The sequence below is a fragment of the Nannospalax galili genome, unplaced genomic scaffold, assembly GCF_000622305.1.
Source record: "Nannospalax galili isolate Female #2095 unplaced genomic scaffold, S.galili_v1.0 scaffold441, whole genome shotgun sequence".
Classification (NCBI taxonomy): Eukaryota; Metazoa; Chordata; class Mammalia; order Rodentia; family Spalacidae; genus Nannospalax; species Nannospalax galili.
In genome coordinates, this window is record NW_008348089.1 from 1,619,384 (window position 1) to 1,637,113 (window position 17,730).

The 17,730-nt window shown below is 39.8% G+C and overlaps 1 protein-coding gene across 13 annotated transcripts in view; it reads right to left on the minus strand.

Moving 5' to 3' along the window:
* Prdm5 (PR/SET domain 5) overlaps positions 1 to 17,730 on the minus strand; it is a 198,093-nt gene that overhangs the window by 64,560 nt on the left and 115,803 nt on the right. For all 13 annotated transcript variants that reach the window (XM_017801001.2, XM_029569076.1, XM_029569074.1 and 10 more), the window contains 3 exons: positions 13,939 to 14,032; positions 11,771 to 11,931; positions 8,109 to 8,202 (listed from right to left, as the gene is read on the minus strand). In XM_017801001.2, coding sequence (XP_017656490.1) covers positions 8,109 to 8,202; positions 11,771 to 11,931; positions 13,939 to 14,032 — 349 coding nt within the window. The remainder of the gene's footprint in view (positions 1 to 8,108; positions 8,203 to 11,770; positions 11,932 to 13,938; positions 14,033 to 17,730) is intronic.

Here is a 17,730-nt window from a genome sequence, read left to right on the forward strand (position 1 = left end):
AAGCTCTTACTAAATTATTTCAAACATCACAATGGGTTTGATAGGCTCAACTTTTAGCCAAATTTTATCTTTTGCTATCTTTGGGTAAATTATAAAGTAAAGCTCTGAAATACAGTAACTGTGGGGACCTAAAAGCCCCACCTTGCATAGGTCCAAAAGGAAGTTACTGGGGGTGCAGCCTGGCTTGCTTTGAAAGTCTGAAGAATATTTCCTCACTGCTGAGGAGTGCATGATCAGCACGTGACCATCCTTAAGATACACCCTCGGGGGAGGGGGGATTTCCAGGTGCCTTTATAAGCTCTGTAACACCTGCAATAAATGAGCCCCTGCTTGACTAGACTCCTGGTTGAGTCTGAGTGTTCCCAGTATTGGGGTTGGCATGGGCTGGAAAATGGTGTGCTTACTCATCCCCAATCATCACTGCCCGGGGGTTACTGGTTCGAACCCCTGGGAACTGGCACCCAGAATGGCACTCAAAGGAAGGTGACAAGAAGAAAGAAAGAAGAAAAATGGATTGGGGCCAATCGGGAAGTTTGGGGTAAGCAAGACCTGAAATATGGGTAACAAAATTAATGAGCTTGAGGACCTGGTGCTTAAAGCAGTGAGAGATATGCTTAAAAGCAGGGGATTAGATCTGTCAGATCTGGTAGCTCAAAAGATTTGGGCAGAGGCGATTCATTTGGCTCCCTGGCTGCTTGGGGCTAATGTTTTTACTGGGGATATATGGGAATCATGGGAAGAAGGCAGAAATGCAACAGAAGTGAAACCAAAAGCGGCCAAAGTAAGAAGCAGTACCTCAGGGGTGCCCTGCCCAGCTTCAGAACCTCCCGGGCAGAAGGGCGGGGTGAAGCGGGGCGCACGGGGTCGGCGGTGAAAGCTGCCCACCCCACCCATCTTGAACTAACATGTGTGTGAGTCAGGGGCTCGCATGAAAACTGGATGGGGACCGCCCCCTGGCCAGTGACCGGCAGCAGTGGCCACTGGGTACATTTAAAAAAAACAACAACAAAGAAAACCACCTTTGGTGGTGTGCTGCGACTGGCTCCAGGATGGCAGCTGGGAAGGCTTGGTTTGGGGAAGATGGCTTGGGGGGGTCCCCCATGCCCTGTCCATTCCTCGGGTGGCCGGGGAACCACCCTGCTCCCAAGTGTTACAGCCCGGCGGGCAGCAGCACTCGCAGAATCCCGGGCGGAGGCAGTCCTTAGTAAAAGCCTACAGTGTTTTCACTGACTGGGGAAGATGCGGAGAAACCAAAAAGCAGCTCAATTCAAGGAACTCATGGCCATTGCTTTCTGACAGTATTCAGACTGTATGCTCCTTAAAGAGAGAGAAGCCCCAATTTTCTTACAGCATCTTAGGGGGCAAGGCACCAAGGAGTGCCTGTGCTTTTATCCCAAGGCAATGCAGAGGCAGAGAAGATGGCTTATTGTGTACAGGTAATGCCTCTGCAACAGCCAGGGGTAAACCCCAGGGGACTCAAGCCCAATTCCTTGTGGCAGATGGATGTTACACACTATGCTCCTTTTGGAAAGCTTAAGTATATTTTTGTGTCCATCGACACATTCTCACATGCCTGTTGGACTACCGCTCATACGGGAGAGAAGTCTAAACGTGCTCAGTCTCATTTTCTCCAGTGCTTTGTAGCCATCAAAACCTGAAAATTCAATTACAAAAACAAAAAGGAGGAATAAGCCCCCACCAACAGTTGGGTATGGCCTTATTCACTATTAATGTTCTTAATTTTCAAAAAAATCAGTTGGAATCCCGGTTTCAGAAGCATTGGGGACGACAGGAGCAGAGATCTGAGGTACGGGTAAGGTGAGAGGACCCCATTACGGGGCAATGGCCCAGATCCATTGCTAACCATGGGTTGAGGCTTTGGGTGTGTCTACCCTACACAAGATTCAAACCCCATATGGGTGCCTGCAAAAAACTTTGAGTAGGCCAGGATCCAACTGACTAGCATGACGGTTCATGGACAATAGTTCATTAGACAAAATTCCTCTCTTATTTATATCTATCTGAGGTGAAGGACCCAGTTCCTTGGCTTCATTGCCAGTCAGCCTCTTTGCCTTTCAGACAACTGGCTGATTGGCTAAAAGGTACATGGTCTCAGAAGTATTTCAACTTGTCCTACACCATGACTTGCTTTGTTTCTCTTGATAATGCTTATCTTTAAGTGTCTTTACCAGATAATTCAGTGACAGAGGACCCTTGGAACTGCCATGGCCCACCTCCTCATGATTACAGACTCCCCCAGGACCCCCTCCGGTTGCCCACACTTGGCTAAATGAGTTAGGCAGAGACTAAGACTGTCACGGGCTGGCATTACCCACGCAGCTGCCCTTTATCATGATGCATTTTTAGCCAAGGACGGGTAAGATGCCCCATGACAAGTACTCCTAAGACAGGATATGCACATGGCCAGGTGCATGATCCAATGACGAGTAGTCTTGATCAGAGGCAAAAATGCATAAGATTAGAGGAAGGAGATAGCCATCTCTCCTCAGGGACCTGCCTATGAGGTGGGTAACCCATGAAATAAAGTCAGTCCGGCCTTAAAATAAAAATAAAAAGGGGGATATGTGGGGACCTAAAGGCCCCACCTTGCATAGGTCTGAAAGGAAGTTACTGGGGGCGCGGCCTGGCTTGCTTTGAAAGTCTGAAGAATACTTCCGCACTGCTGAGGAGTGCATGATCAGCACGTGACCATCTTTAAGATACACCCTCGGGGGGGAGGGGGGATTTCCAGGTGCCTTTGTAAGCTCTGTAACACCTGCAATAAATGAGTCCCTGCTTGACTAGACTCCCCATTGCGTCTGAGTGTTGCTGGTATTGGGGGTGGTGTGGGCTGGCAAATGGTGTGCTTACTCATCCCCAATCATCACTGCACAGGGGTCACTGGTTCAAACCCCCGGCAAGTAACAAGTTTCAAAAGTCATATTGTTTCTCTAGTTACATTTATAAATACATTAGCAGATCAACAATGAACAGGTGGGATACAACAGATACAGCAAGAATCAAAGCTGGCAAACCTCCTTCTCATCAGCTGAGTCCAGAAAAGGCAACAACAGGGACATCAGCATCTTCAGCAGCATCAGCAGCAAGAAGGGGAGAATTTATTTTCAAGAAAGTTAGGTAAATTTCTGGAAAAAATACCCGTCTGGACAGCCTGTTAGTACAATGGTCCCAGTTATATGAAGGGCCCTGTGGTCTGGGTCCTTATAGCATGACTCAACACCATCTTCTCTGCCTCTTCCAGGCTCCCTTCCCTCAAATACTCAAACACACACAGGTATGCACTCACACACACTTTTTCATAGGTATTTGTCATGGGAGGCCTATCTAGATATTTAGCTCTCAAAATATAGCCTGTGGATCCCTGGGGATCCCTAAGACACTTTCATACAAAGTCCACAAGGTAGGGAATACTTCAATTACAGCACTATTGTTTCTACCTTTTCCAGCATGGTGACATTACATCAACAGTACAATTAATTATGGGGAAAAAAAATAGACCAATGGGCTCAAACTGTAACACTAGTCACTATGTTCATCACAGCCACATATTCACACTAGAAATGACAGTTTCACTTGAAAGTATCTTTGATGAAATAAAAAATGATTAATTTTATTAAATCCTATTTCTTGAGTGTCATCTTTTTAATATTCTTCATGATAAAATGGGAATTGAGTGGAAAGCACTTGTAATGCACTCTACTGTATGAGAGCGTCTCAGAAAGGCACGTGAGGTGGAGTCAGAGGGTGAGCTTGCAGCTTTTTCATAGCACACGCTTCTCACAGAAAGCAAAATGACTGGCAAAGTGTGGCTATTAAAACAGGTTATTTGGGGAACATTTTTAATATAAAACAAAAGAACAAAAGAATGAAGGGAAGAGGAGGGAGGAATGATAGTATGACAATATTTGTTACAAAATACAAAAACGAAACAGACTAGTGACCATGGAATTTTGTATAATTTTGTGCTTCAGAATTGGCAGACTGAAGAGCTCAGTGATGCGTTAGCAAATGTGACAGAATATTTTCTGAATTTCCTGTGCATCATGGTACAGAATCATTCATGGGTGGAAGATCATTCCAAATGCAACACAGATTTTTAAAGTCACAGAAGAGGGGGAGTTCACTGAAATAATTTTATGTTCCACACAACATTTTTCTTTAAAAACCTTTTTTTAGTCAAGCAACAAATAATGCCCCCAAATTATTTCATTATGACATCAAAACTATTTAAAAAATCTCTATAAGATTCATTTCAAATTCTGAAACCAAAATTACATGCTGCAGGATGAATGAGGAGACATATCTGAACAATTAGCTGCTTGCCTCTTAAACCAGACAGTACAGATCTTCAGAAAACAAAAGTGATGTTGGAAATGTAGTTATTTTCTGTAAAATATATTAACATGGAAAAGTCTTCCTATTGCTATTTTCAACAAAATAAATATTTTCACATCTTCTAACAAGACAAAATGCTTAAACTGCTGGTGTAGTCAACAGCTACAAGCATAAACAAAAGCTCCCTGGGGTCTCTCAGGATTTTTAGAGTGTACTTAAGTGGTGAGGCCAAGTGAGAAGGCATTGCTGAGTACTGCTGAACCAGGGTGTAGTGCTGATCCAGGGTGCAGTGCTGATCCAGGGTGTAGTGCTGATCCAGGGTACACTACTGCTCCAGGGTGCACTGCTGATCAGGGTGCACTGCTGATCCAGGGCGTACTGCTGTTCCAGGGCGCACTGCTGATCCAGGGTGTAGTGCTGATCCAGGGCATAGTGCTGATCCAGGGTGTAATGCTGATCCAGGGCGTACTGCTGCTTCAGGGCGCACTGCTGATCCAGGGTGTAGTGCTGATCCAGGGTGCAATGTTGATCCAGGGTGTACTGCTGCTCAAGGGTGCACTGCTGATCCAGGGCGTAGTGCTGATCCAGGGCGTACTGCTGCTCCAGGGCTCACTGCTGATCCAGGGTGTAGTGCTGATCCAGGGCGCACTGCTGATCCAGGACATAGTGCTGATCCAGGGCGTAGTGCTGATCCAGGGCGCACTGCTGATCCAGGACATAGTGCTGATCCAGGGTGTAGTGCTGATCCAGGGTGTAATGCTGATCCAGGGCGTACTGCTGCTCAAGGGTGCACTGCTGATCCAGGGTGTAGTGCTGATCCAGGGTGCACTGCTGATCCAGGGCACACTGCTGATCCAGGGTGCACTGCTGATCCAGGGCACACTGCTGAGCCAGTGCACCCCACTCCACAGGGTTATGTTGGTGCCCTTTCTGACAAGGCATCATTTTTACTCTTGGTTCTTGCTACTTCACTGTGCAATCCCTAAATAACATATAACTCTTTGCTTCGGTGATCCAGGACAACCACAAATTGCTAAACTTAGCATTAGGAAAAGGCTGAATAAAACCATACGACTTCATAGAGAAAAATAAAAGTAAAGGCAGAGAAAAACTAAGTATGTAAAACTTGATAAGAGCTCTAACTGTCAGAACAGCAAAACACCCACAGAGGCCATGTGCTCAATGGGCCAGGTCCCAGTCAGAGAAAGGGATGCTCGTCATTTGTGTAATAGGACAAAGCAGGTGGAAGAGACGCAATACACTGTTTATCCACACAGGAGGAGAAACCCTTGTCAAGACTGCTTTGGAAGCCAACACCGGCCACCAGAATCCAAATACACAAAGCAATACTGTAAAGTGGGACTATGAAACAGGTCTGAGTCTAAACAGAAAGATCTGATTGTAAGAACATGACGACATAAACAAGCAGTTACATAGCCATTTGGATAGACACACCTATTGCATTTCTTTTCTTCGTGTGTGTGTGTGTGTGTGTGTGTGTGTGTGTGTGTACAAAACCTACTATACAACAAACTTCTAGGCTCACTGTGGCTCAATTTGGCACAGAGTCAGGTACCTAATAAATTGCATCATATATAAAATGACTTGGATTTTAGAATATTCTTTAGGTGGGTTATACATAATAAGAAATATATTATTAGTTAACGGGATATGTGACATTTACTATCCTTAGCACATATTCCTGCATTTCAAAAATTCTCTTGTACAGATTTGCAGATGATAATACTTAAAACTTTCAGTGCAATTTCTAACGTGAGTGCTTCATCCTTTCTATGAACAAAATAAGCACACGGAACTGTCAAGGATGGAATTATTCTGAATAATCAAGAGTTCTAACTGATGGGGTTTATCTTTGCCATGCTGGAACCTATGCCTTAATGTATTCTAAACATTGTAAGTCCATGTCTTTTATTTTCTTTTAAAAATATTTTATTATTTTTTATGTGTATGAGTGTTCTGCCTGCATGTGTGTAAGTGTACTGTGTTGTACAAAGTCTGCAGAGGCCATGAGAGGGTGTCAGATCCCCTGAAACTGAAGTTATGGACAGTTGTTACCCACCTTGTGGGTGCTGGGAATCCTTTGGAAGAACAGCAAGTGTTCTTAACAGCTGAGCCATCTCTCCAGCCCCCTAAGACCATGTCTTTTAAAAACACACTGCACCAAGCATGATTCAATAACAACAACACATCTCAAGGCAGGGCTTACTAGGTTCTTTACTCTAATATGGAAACCTAACACTTTCCCTGTAACTGCCCACCCATAACCATGCAGACATGAAAACTGCTGAACACACTGTAATTACATTCTCAGTGTGGCACAACAATGTCTACTAAGAATGACTGACACAAAGAAGACTGTTGATTTCACTATTGCTGTTGCCAGACCCTAACTTCAAAGAGCCCCAAATATACAAAGGGGGTGCCCAAGGACCTCGATGTTACCTGAGTAGAGCACTGGCCCAGCTTGAGAAGTCCTTCTCTAGTCAGCTGTACCTCCCTTCTAGAGCACAACAAATCAGTGTGGTAGAGACAGCCACAGGCACTACTTTATGACACATGTTATACATGGTGCAGACAGACCAGGCAATATGTTAGGGCACATGTTTCACATGGTGCAGACATGTTCCCAATGTGGCCTTCTGCTGCCCTTTGCCTTTGGCTCTCTCCTCTTTAACTGCCTATTTCTTTAACACCCTTGGATTTTGTCCTAAAAGACTTACTTTCTCAGACATCTCTCTGTAAAACTCCTGGTCTCCACAGCCATAACAGATAATGTCTGATTTATTCTTGGTTATGTGTGACAATTACAAATACATAAATGACTGTTCTAAGATACTAAGTTAACTGCATGTCTTTTAGCTTTGGTCACAAGCTTTTCAAAATAATATATATATATATATATATACATATATATATATATATATTCACTATTGTCTTTTCCTTCATGTATCTCTAAAGTCAGAATATCAATTCTTTGACCTACTTAAACAAACATTTCAAAATCACAACACAGTTATTATTCTAGATACTTTGTACAGGAAATACAAAGATCTTTTTTTCAAAGTTGCATACTATGGCTTTGAGTAGAAAGTTTCAGCTATATAATTCAATTTAAAACAGTCTGGTTAGTGGGGGAAAAAGTCATATGAGTATAAAATTATTTAGATAGTAGAATTATTATTTCAAGTCTTTTTTCGAGTACTTATCTACTTAATAGATAAAATATGGACAAGGATCCTTCCAGAATGAGCTATTCATCCATTCTTCCATAGGTATATTAATGCTCTTTAGTTGGATAAATTGCAGAGGAAACAGTAGGAAACAGCAGACAAGACCATCCCTACATACTCATACCCAATAAACTCCTACAGCATTCAAGTAGAAATTCTTGAAAAGTTTATCAAGGCTCCACTTGGTGTGAGCTACAGGAATCATTAAGAGGATGTCTTTAGTTTTCTATAAAAAGTGAGACTGTTACTATTTATTCTGTCCATTAAAATCCTACATAAGGTAAATCACACATATATCTCAATCACAAATATAAAATATTTCAACTTCAGTATTTTATTTAATTTGAAATTTTCTCTATTATTCAAAATTCTTCTCAAGTAAAGAACTGGCTTTCACAGACCTTTAGGGAGGCTGACTGGACTTGGGAACTGTTCTGGACACAGCAGACCTATCTGTTCTAACACTTCTCAGATGCTTCAGAGCCAGTCCACTCTCCATACCTGTGTGGCTCCGGATGTGAACTCTCAGGGTCCCACTGCTGGCAAACTTCTGGCCGCAATATGGGCAGACTTTCTCCTTTTCTCCTGTGTGTGTCTAAACAGAAAGGATAAAAATGGCTGATGATAAATACAAGGAATTTGGTAAAGATGATTAAGTGCCTCTGACAACAGTAAATCCGTGTTCTCAAGGATTACGTTACATTAAAATGATTTAATATCACAATGTGACTTTAAACAATTTATCATGGATAATCAATCCCATGGGTTCAAAAATCCTTTAGAATGCTGCATTAGTGTTAATTTGAAAATAATTCTGCAGTTTACTTTCTAAGCCTTTATGGAGCCCTCATCTAAACATGATTAAGTTATAGAAACCCAGTGCATGGGAGCAAAACCACATAATCAAAATGGGGCCAGAGCTGCTCTTGACAGATGGCAAGAAACACTTCTTTTGAAGCATTTTTTCACATTCTTCGTGTGTACTTGACTTTTGAATGCAGAATTAATCTCAACAAAGTCATCTGTTACTTATGCTATGCTTGTCTGGACTGATTTTACTACAAAGTAGAAAGGAATATAAATCTAATTCGACCTGGAAAAGCAGCAGGTGTTAATTGAGCAGTCAACTGGAAACAGCATTTCTACCCTCCACATACTTATAATCTAGACACAAAACAGTCATATTGGAAAAAGCGAGAACGTGTCGGCAAAGACAGCTTAAATAAGCCGGTGACTAGGACTGGAGATCCAGCTCAGTAGTAGGTGCTTGCCAACCACACGTGAGGCCCTGGGTTCAATCCCCACAAAAAAAGAAGGAAAGAGGGGAGGAGAAGAAAATTGAACTCCAAGCCACAGAGCTCTCTGAAATATCAAGGTTTTTCAAACTTAGGACAAGGCAAAAAAAATGTAGTGGAAGGGTCTGGATCAGGAGGATCTTTATGATATTGTTTTGAGAATATTTTTCCAATAATAACATGAAAACTAATAAAAGCAGGTAGAGCATTATAATGGATGATTTTGACCATGAACTTGGTTGGATAAATAGTTGCCCAGGGCATTAGTGAAGAACACCTCTAGGGGTGTGTATAATGTCATTTACAGAGACCAGCAGATCATGAAGGCTGTTACATAATCCATGGATTAATCCCTTGATGGATTCAAATGTGATGGCCTTATTAAGAGGTGGTGAAAGGCAGGAGGTGGTGCCTAGTTAGAGGAAGTGTATCCATGGGATGTGTCCTTGGGAATATATCTTGCCCTCGTCCTTTCTACATTTTCCTCTCTGCTTCCTATCCACAATGCAGTGTGTAAGTTTATCTGTCACATGCTCCCACCACCATGATGTTCTTCCCCAGCACAGGGGACACAGTGATCATGGACTGAACCCTCTAAATCCTTACAAATAAAGTAAACAACTCCTTCCTTAAGTTATTTCTGTCAGGTATTTGGTCATGGGCCAAGAAAAGGTAATTAACACAGGTATCATCTGAGTTGCAAAACTGAGTTCCAGGGTTTAAGTCTGTTTGTTCATATGCAAATTATTTATAAAGTTTTTGTTTGAGTTGATGTGAGCCAATGAAAAGGAATAGGAAAACTTCTTAAAAGAATTGAATGTTCTTAAGAGGGAAAACACTGAGTGTGATAGGGAAATATGGTGGGGGGGCAGTTATTGTACGAGCTGGCAACTTCAAAGAACCCACAAATAACAAAATGCTCTTGTTTTCCATAATAAATTAATAGTTAAGTTCAATCTAATTATTTGCATAACCTTCTGGGTATTTAATTTATAAATCTGCATATTTACATTATAATCTATATTTGGATATATACAATTCTACTTGGTTTTAAACTATAAATTTATTAGTCAATGTCACATATTTAAGTCCTTTAGAATTTTTTTTCTTGAACATATTTATAAAGTGTACAAGCTGGAGAAATACCACTTAGCCAACTGCCAGGCTAGTTACTGACATAGTTGACAGCAGACGTCTCCTTGATTCGGCACTTAGTCAGCACATGACTAAACGTTTCCAGTACAAACTCTCTTACAAGAGAACCCACAAATAGCAGGAGGACTACTCCTGTAGTCCTCGAGTCCACATTGCAGTTCAGTGTAAAAGAATAAAAATTTAATATCAAACAGGCCTACCTTCTCATTCCCTGACAGGAGGAGGAAGCATGGGGATCCCTACTTTAGTGCAAAGTTCTTTAGAAAGTGTATATATCTATCACTACAGGAATGGATTGTTTAAGCAGGGTACTTAACTTTCCTGCAGTATTTTAGTTCACAGGATTTCTTTTTTTGCTACTATGTAAGCATTTTGTTGTTTATTTATACCACCTAAGCTACATGTTAGTGAGAAAAGTTTTGAACTGAAGGACAGTAAATCTATATTAATAAAATATTTAAAAATTCCTTTGGTTTAACTAAAAATATAAATGAACTCAAAAGACACTAAAAGTACAATATCTATCTTAAATAAGAATAAGAAAGCAAGGACACAGCTCACAGCACGAACAGCACTGGAGAAGTGAGTTGAAAACGAAGAGCGCATCACTGAATCAAAGAATTATCGCATCGAACAGCATCCCTTCAAAATTCACCCTCCTTGAAGAAAGCCTAAGATTTATATGTATATAAAACAAAGTAACTCAGGCAAAAAAAATTCAAAGATGAAGCTATACAGAGTTTAAAAAGAAACACAATTCCATTATTCTTGAGCACCGAAACTACCTGAAAATAAGTTTTTTGGTCACTTTGCAGCTGCCATATTAAGGACAGTTCCCTGGGTCAAAGGCAATGACACGGGAGTCAGCTGTGCACATGTGCTCTGTAGCAGTCATCTACTGATAGGCTCAGAAAACCGCCACACTTCATAACAGTCATTTCTGAAGTCCACTTTGGATCCTCAACTGCATCTGTTACAATATTAACTTTACTATTAAAAATAGATTTTGAATGTATTTATTATAATGATGTATATTGTATTAATGTGAGTATAAAAGCAAAATCTGCATTTGCTTGATATATAATTAGTATAATACAAAAAAGATAATCTCTAAATCACAAGTAAAACTATTTAATGTGACCTGAATGAATACTTATCAAGTACTTATCAAGCCCCAGTTCTGTACCAGAAGCTTCCTTGTGCCTGAGAGATGCACAGATGGAGGACCACACCAGCCCTGCAAAGACCCAGTCTACCACACGAACCCTGCAAAAACCCAGTCTACTACACCCACCCTGCAAAGACCCAGTCTATACCAATCCTGCAGAGACCCAGTTTAGTAATTTGTCAATGAATATTTAAATTATTTATAAAAATTAACTCACTGAGGTGCTATGCATAGTTTCAAAAGAAAGAAAATGTATTAAGACAAAATGCTGAACAGTAGATAAGCTCTTATTGAATATTCTTTCATCCCTATCAGTATAGCTAAGGTTATATAAAACACACATTTAACTTTTGAGGTTCTACTTTATGGAAAAACAGCTATTCTGAAAAAAACGAGAAAACTTATTTCTGGGAAAGTGAATATAAGTCATTCATTTATCATTCAATAATCATGTAGATAAATTAAATCTGTCATATGATAGTTAACATTTATGCCCATAATCCTTAAATTTACCATGCATTCAGTCTCACAAGGCTTCCACTTACTTTCTTATGGCTTCTGAGCACTGAAGGTGTAACAAATGCCTTGTTACACAACTCACAGCGGTACTTCTTATGTCTTTCATGGACCACCTGGACATGGACATTCAACGTGTCCTTCCTTTTAAAGGTGGCATCACAGTGGTGACACTTGAAAGTCCTCTCACCTGAGAGTGAAATCAGTTTAGTCAGCACATATGTAATTCCAGATTCCATTACGTAAAAATATCTGAATTTCTTAATTCTGAAACGCTGCTTTTATCAGATTTGCCAGACTTTCTCCAGACCTTGATAAGTAAAAGCTAAGCCAGCAAGCTACCTTTTGGTTTTTAGTATATTGGAAAACAGCAGCCATTTCTAAAGTAATTAGACAGATCACTTATATTTTGATCTAGGGTACAGATGTATATTTCTGAAAACAGCCTTCATATCCTGAAGTTAAGTGAGCTGTACCTTTCATATTTAAGAGCTAGTACTTCATTCTCTCTACTTTAGTCAGTCTGGTTTTCCTAATGTCTTAAATCACTGGTCTTCACTGAAGTCTAACTTCACCTTACATTGCTCATTTAGGTCCTCAATTATGGAGGCTGACTTTTCTGGCCAAACACCACAGTGCAGCCTCAAATGGCCTTTTTTAGTGATAATCAATAATCATCATCATCTTAGATACACAGCACATAGCACAGACTCACACAGCTGCGTCAATCCTTTCTCTAAAGTTGATGAGAACCAATAAGCTAAAATTGAAAGTATTAGATTCTTTCCATTTTAAATTCCTTCCTGTTACATGAAATACAACTTGATTCTTCTGAAGAAAAGATTCCTCAGCATCAGGCCAAATTCAGTCACATAAATCTTGAAAGGATGAATGGAATTCACTTGTCTAAATCCTTATTCTGAAATCCACCCGTCTCATAACTTACTATTCTTAAGAAAAACTATAGTGATATAATATGGTAATTTCTGCTGTTGCATAACAACCTTCATTTCTTAATTACAAAATTCCTTATGAGGAAACAGAAAGTGGGGCTAACTGCTCTCCAGAGCTGTCAAGTGAATACAGAATGTACTGGGAACACAGCACCATCTTCCCCACAAGAAGCAGTACTTTTTATCATAATCACCACCACCATGCATAATACCTTAGTATCAATATTAAATTGCATATCAAACAGTTCAACTTGACTAGAGAAGCTTTCTTCCAAAGGACCACATTGTACAACTGCTTGCCATGTTATCTTGTTTTCTAAATTTAGTATTTAAGCAGCAATAGGAACTTTACATGTATGATCTTTTTAAATTTTTTTTTATTATTTTGATTTTATGTGTATGAGTGTATTGCCTGCATATACATAAGTGTACCCACATAGTGCAATGCCCACAGAGATCAAAAGAGGGCGTCAGATCCCCTGGAACTAGAATTACCAATGATTGTTAGCTGCCATGTGGGTGGGTGCTTGGAACCAAACCTGGGTCCTCTGCAAGAACCAGTCAGTGCTCTTAACTGCTGAGCCATCTCTCTAGCCCACATGTATGATTTTCTATTGATTAGATATCTCAAAAGGTGTGTGTGTGTGTGTAGAACTTAATTCAAAATCAAAACTATTCCCTGGAAAAATAAGAATCAGAAATAACACATGAAATAGGAAAATTGCTTACCTATCAGACACTAAGATGCAATGCCCAGGATCCCAATGGCATAAACTGAGCTCCTTTATGTCTCAATATTCTCAGTTTCTCTCAAAAGAGGTATCAAATTAGATATGAACTCTGCCCCACACCAACTTAGTTAAGCCTTTGCACTAATAAAGTCCCGTCAAACAGCTTTGTGTTTAACAGAGGCAGACTTGTTTCCCTAATCATCTTAGCTAAAAGGGAATAAATGTGTCTGCTTCAAAACAAAGCTCAAAGACAGCTTACTGAATATGGGATATGTTTTTATATACAAACTATAAATACTGGGAAGGAAAGAGCTGAAAAAATGTACCTCAGAAAACAATTTATTTTAGTGCAGGAAAATCAGAATGACAAAAAGGCAGCTGTAAGGCATAATGATCAGTTCTCTTTATGTTTAAGGTAGATTAGCTAACCAGTTACTCATATTGCATTTTTGGGTCTAAGAACACAATGGGAAGTAACTTCATCTGTCCTCAGCTGCCTGGGCTGTGACTTACTGTTGTGGATTAACAGGTGTCTCTGCAGAGAAAATGGAGTACGGAACAATGCTTTGCATTCTTCACATTGGAAAGGTCTCTCCTCGGAGTGAGTCTGCACAGGAAAGACAGCGTGAGACAGGAAAATGAGAATCGGGTGTTTACAGACACTCCATAGCACCTTGTTTCTTTCTTCTGTACACTCTGTTCCCATAGAGTAGCAAACACAAATGCACATGTTCCCGGGAAGAAAACACTTGTACTGTCAAACTCTAGCATTCATTAAAAAGTTTGATAAACAGCAAAGGAAATTGTTCTTACTATCTTAAATTGCTAATTTAAACACATACTGAGATTTTTTTCCAAATCTATTTGCAGAGCAAAATGGTGTTTCATTCTAAAAGACTACACTCACTCAGCACTTGCCAGGCTTGAACTATGCTGGTACCACATGTCCAATTGAGGCAAGTTAAACAGTTAAATGAAAAATGGTTTCTACCCTTTCCCTAAAACTTCACTGAGAATTTCAGATAATCTTTAGTACTAGGGGCTGCTTTAGCCTAAGTTAAAACACAGCACTCATACTACTGTCAACTGAAATCGTATCAAATGCTAGGATTTACAGAGATTATTCAATTATAAGAGCTAAGTCAATGATTATAATACTATTACTGTCACCATTTTAAAATAAAAAAGCACAGACATTCCAAAGGCATGGGTGCCACTGCTATGATGCTCTATGATGAATCAACATAAATTGAAATGAGTGTGAACTACCAAGTACATCTAAAATAGAAAACAAAAAACAGCAAAACAGTGCTCACTGCATTTTTCTATGATACATAGCTCAAAGCTATTGGCACAAATCATGAACAAAATCTTGCTCTACTGTGGATGGCTCTCAAAAAGGCCCCCAAAGTTGGACACTATTCTTTCATCACAGTAAAACAAGTTATACTACTGATAGGATTTTATTTTTTAATTTTATGTACTTTTTATTTTATATGTATGAGTGTTTTGCATGCATGTATGTAAGTGCACCCATGTCATACAAAACTCAGAGAGGCCAGAACAGGGTGTCAGATCCCCTGGAACTGGAGTTGTGGATGGTGGTTAGCAGACTTCTGGGTGCTGGGAATTGAACCTGGGTCCTTTGGAAGAACAGCCAATTATCTTAACCACTCTCCAGTTCCCCTGATGGGTTTTTATGATATTAGTAATATGAAAATGCAGGTCACAATTTTACAAAAGGCACTTTATTCACAGCATATTGACATGGACTTTCATAGTTTAATGAATACTATAATGTACAAGGCAAAGCATTGCCAGAGCAGAAAAATGTTGCTGTGACCATGGTGATTGTTTTCAGATATGAAAGACATAAAGAGCAGAGGTAACAAATATTAAATGTCAGAATAATTTAAAGATACTCAAATGTATTGTTTAGCCACAGAAAGACTAGATGAACGAAAACAAAGATGAAATTTACATAAAATCTATGAACATTCAGCATAGAAACACAGCATTCTGAACTGGCAGAAGAGCAGAATAGCCTACTAAAGGGTTCTGGGGCAACTGAACTTGGGCCCCTTACCAACTACAATAGTTCAGATGCCATATCAATTTAGCATTTATTTATTTGTCTTTTTTTTTTTTTTTTGAGACAGTCTCTCTATACACAGCCTAGGCTGGCCCTGAACTTGTGGTGACCTTTGCCTTTGCATCCCAAATGCTGAGATTATAAGGCATGTACCATAATGTCTGAAGAATAAAAGCTTAAATTTCTTAATAGAAGAAAAGAGAGATTTTTTTGAATAATTTTTGGAAGAAAACAGGCTTCCTAAGTATGATAGAAAAATTTTAAGCTGCAAAGCAAAAATGTTTGCTGACCAGCAAAGGAAACATTTGCAGCATAAAATAAAGGTTTAACATTGCTAAGAGTTTATGGTGGAGTAGTAAGAAAAGATGAAACTCTAAAAGAAAGTTGATGAAAGGAACGGCCTCCTGTAGTTTCACCCTGCCTGCTATTTGTAGTTCTACAATATTCACTTGATGTGATGATGGGTTCCACCCATTTGAGATGCTGTGGATATAGAGTGAACAGCAAAGACAGAAGTTGCTGCCATCATGGAACTTCCTGCTGGAGAAGGCAGAGCAAGCAAACAATGGAAATACATACTCTGCAAAGAAGGAGTACATGCTATGGAGGAAAATATGAGTATAGAGAGAAAGTGCTTTAGAATGGGTGGGGATTTTAGACATGAGGTCAAGAGAGTTCTAACTGAGAGCAGATCAATGCTATTAGGGAGCAAGGACAAGTATTTGGGTGACTAACAAAGGAAGCAGCAGGAAGAAGCTGTACTGTTTTACTTTTCCTAGGAAGATACAAAGTTATGTCTATGTAGCCCAGATGGAAGACCAAAGAAAGGTTACAACCTGAGACAATTAAATTTTTGGGGTAACTTACAGAAGTATGTGTGGCTCAGGCACATACTACCCAGAAGTCCTCTGGATGTCTTTGGAAAGCTATACCACTAAAAGCCTATCCAGTAAATTGCCTCCCTCTTAACTCCCAAGGATTGGAATCTAAGGGAAGTCCTGGGCCGCCTCTGAGAGAATTTGGATAGACAGACCCAATCTCATCAGTTTTGTGTGAGTACTCACAGCTGTTCTGCTTCAAGTTGACAACAATCATGCCCACCTAGAAAGATACAGCCCCTGGGGTTGGAGCCACGTGAATGAGCAAAGAAGTGGGAAGATGCAGTCAGAAAAATAGAAGAAGACCCACCATGAAAGCCAGTTTAGTCACTGTCAAATTTTGTCAATTATTCTGAGATGTAAAATCTCTAAAGGGTTTTATCAAATTAGTAGTGTGTCTCAGACTGTTGTTTGAGCTGTAGCAATGAGCCAGGCAAGAGATGATGGGCTGAGTCATCAGAGATACCACTGAGATGGAGACAGGTAGCCAGATGGCTGTGTCTGATGGAATGGGAACTGGTCTGGAGCAAGGGCTTAGATATGAAACGTGAGATAGGGAGTTTGCAAGCATGGCCTGAGGATTTGTAACCTGAGCTGCACTAGCCTAGAGACAGCAGGAAACAGTACAAGCTTCAGGGAAATATATGGGGTACAAATGACTAGACTAGGAAGTAAAATATCTCAAACCTGGACTACAAGGTATCGAATATATAAGATATTAATGCTGCATATGGCATTGGTATCTAATTAATGATCCAATCAAAGACTGAACATTTAAAAATGAACTATCTCTTGTCTATGAGACTGCAAACGTAAAGAAAATGAATATTATTCACTGATTGCCAAAGTGGCATGAGCAAGGCTCACACTGTGACTGGAAAAGCAGACTTTCCAAGATGTACCGTGGCACACTGTCCTTAAAAGGAAATGTGCATACCCCTCATTTGACCAATTTCCTTTATAAGAATGCAGCTGAAAAAGTTAAGAAGAAAAAGAATTGAAACAAAGAAAACTCCTGAATGATTATTAAAAGATATGTCAAACTATAGTTGTATTTAGATTCATTTTATTTAATAAAGAAGATCACCCATAATCTTATTATCAAATAGCTGGCAAAACATTACATATAACATATGTATTTACCCATACATGGCGGGGTCTTGGAAGATGTTTGAAAAATACACAAAGGCTGTTTTCATTGGAAAGAAGTAGAATTAACAGAATGCTTGCTTTATTTTATCTTTCTATGATATTTGAACCTCATACAATGGATTAGACTCTACTAAAACTACAAAAAAAAAACTTAATTTTTTAGAACATTTAAATTGGAAGACA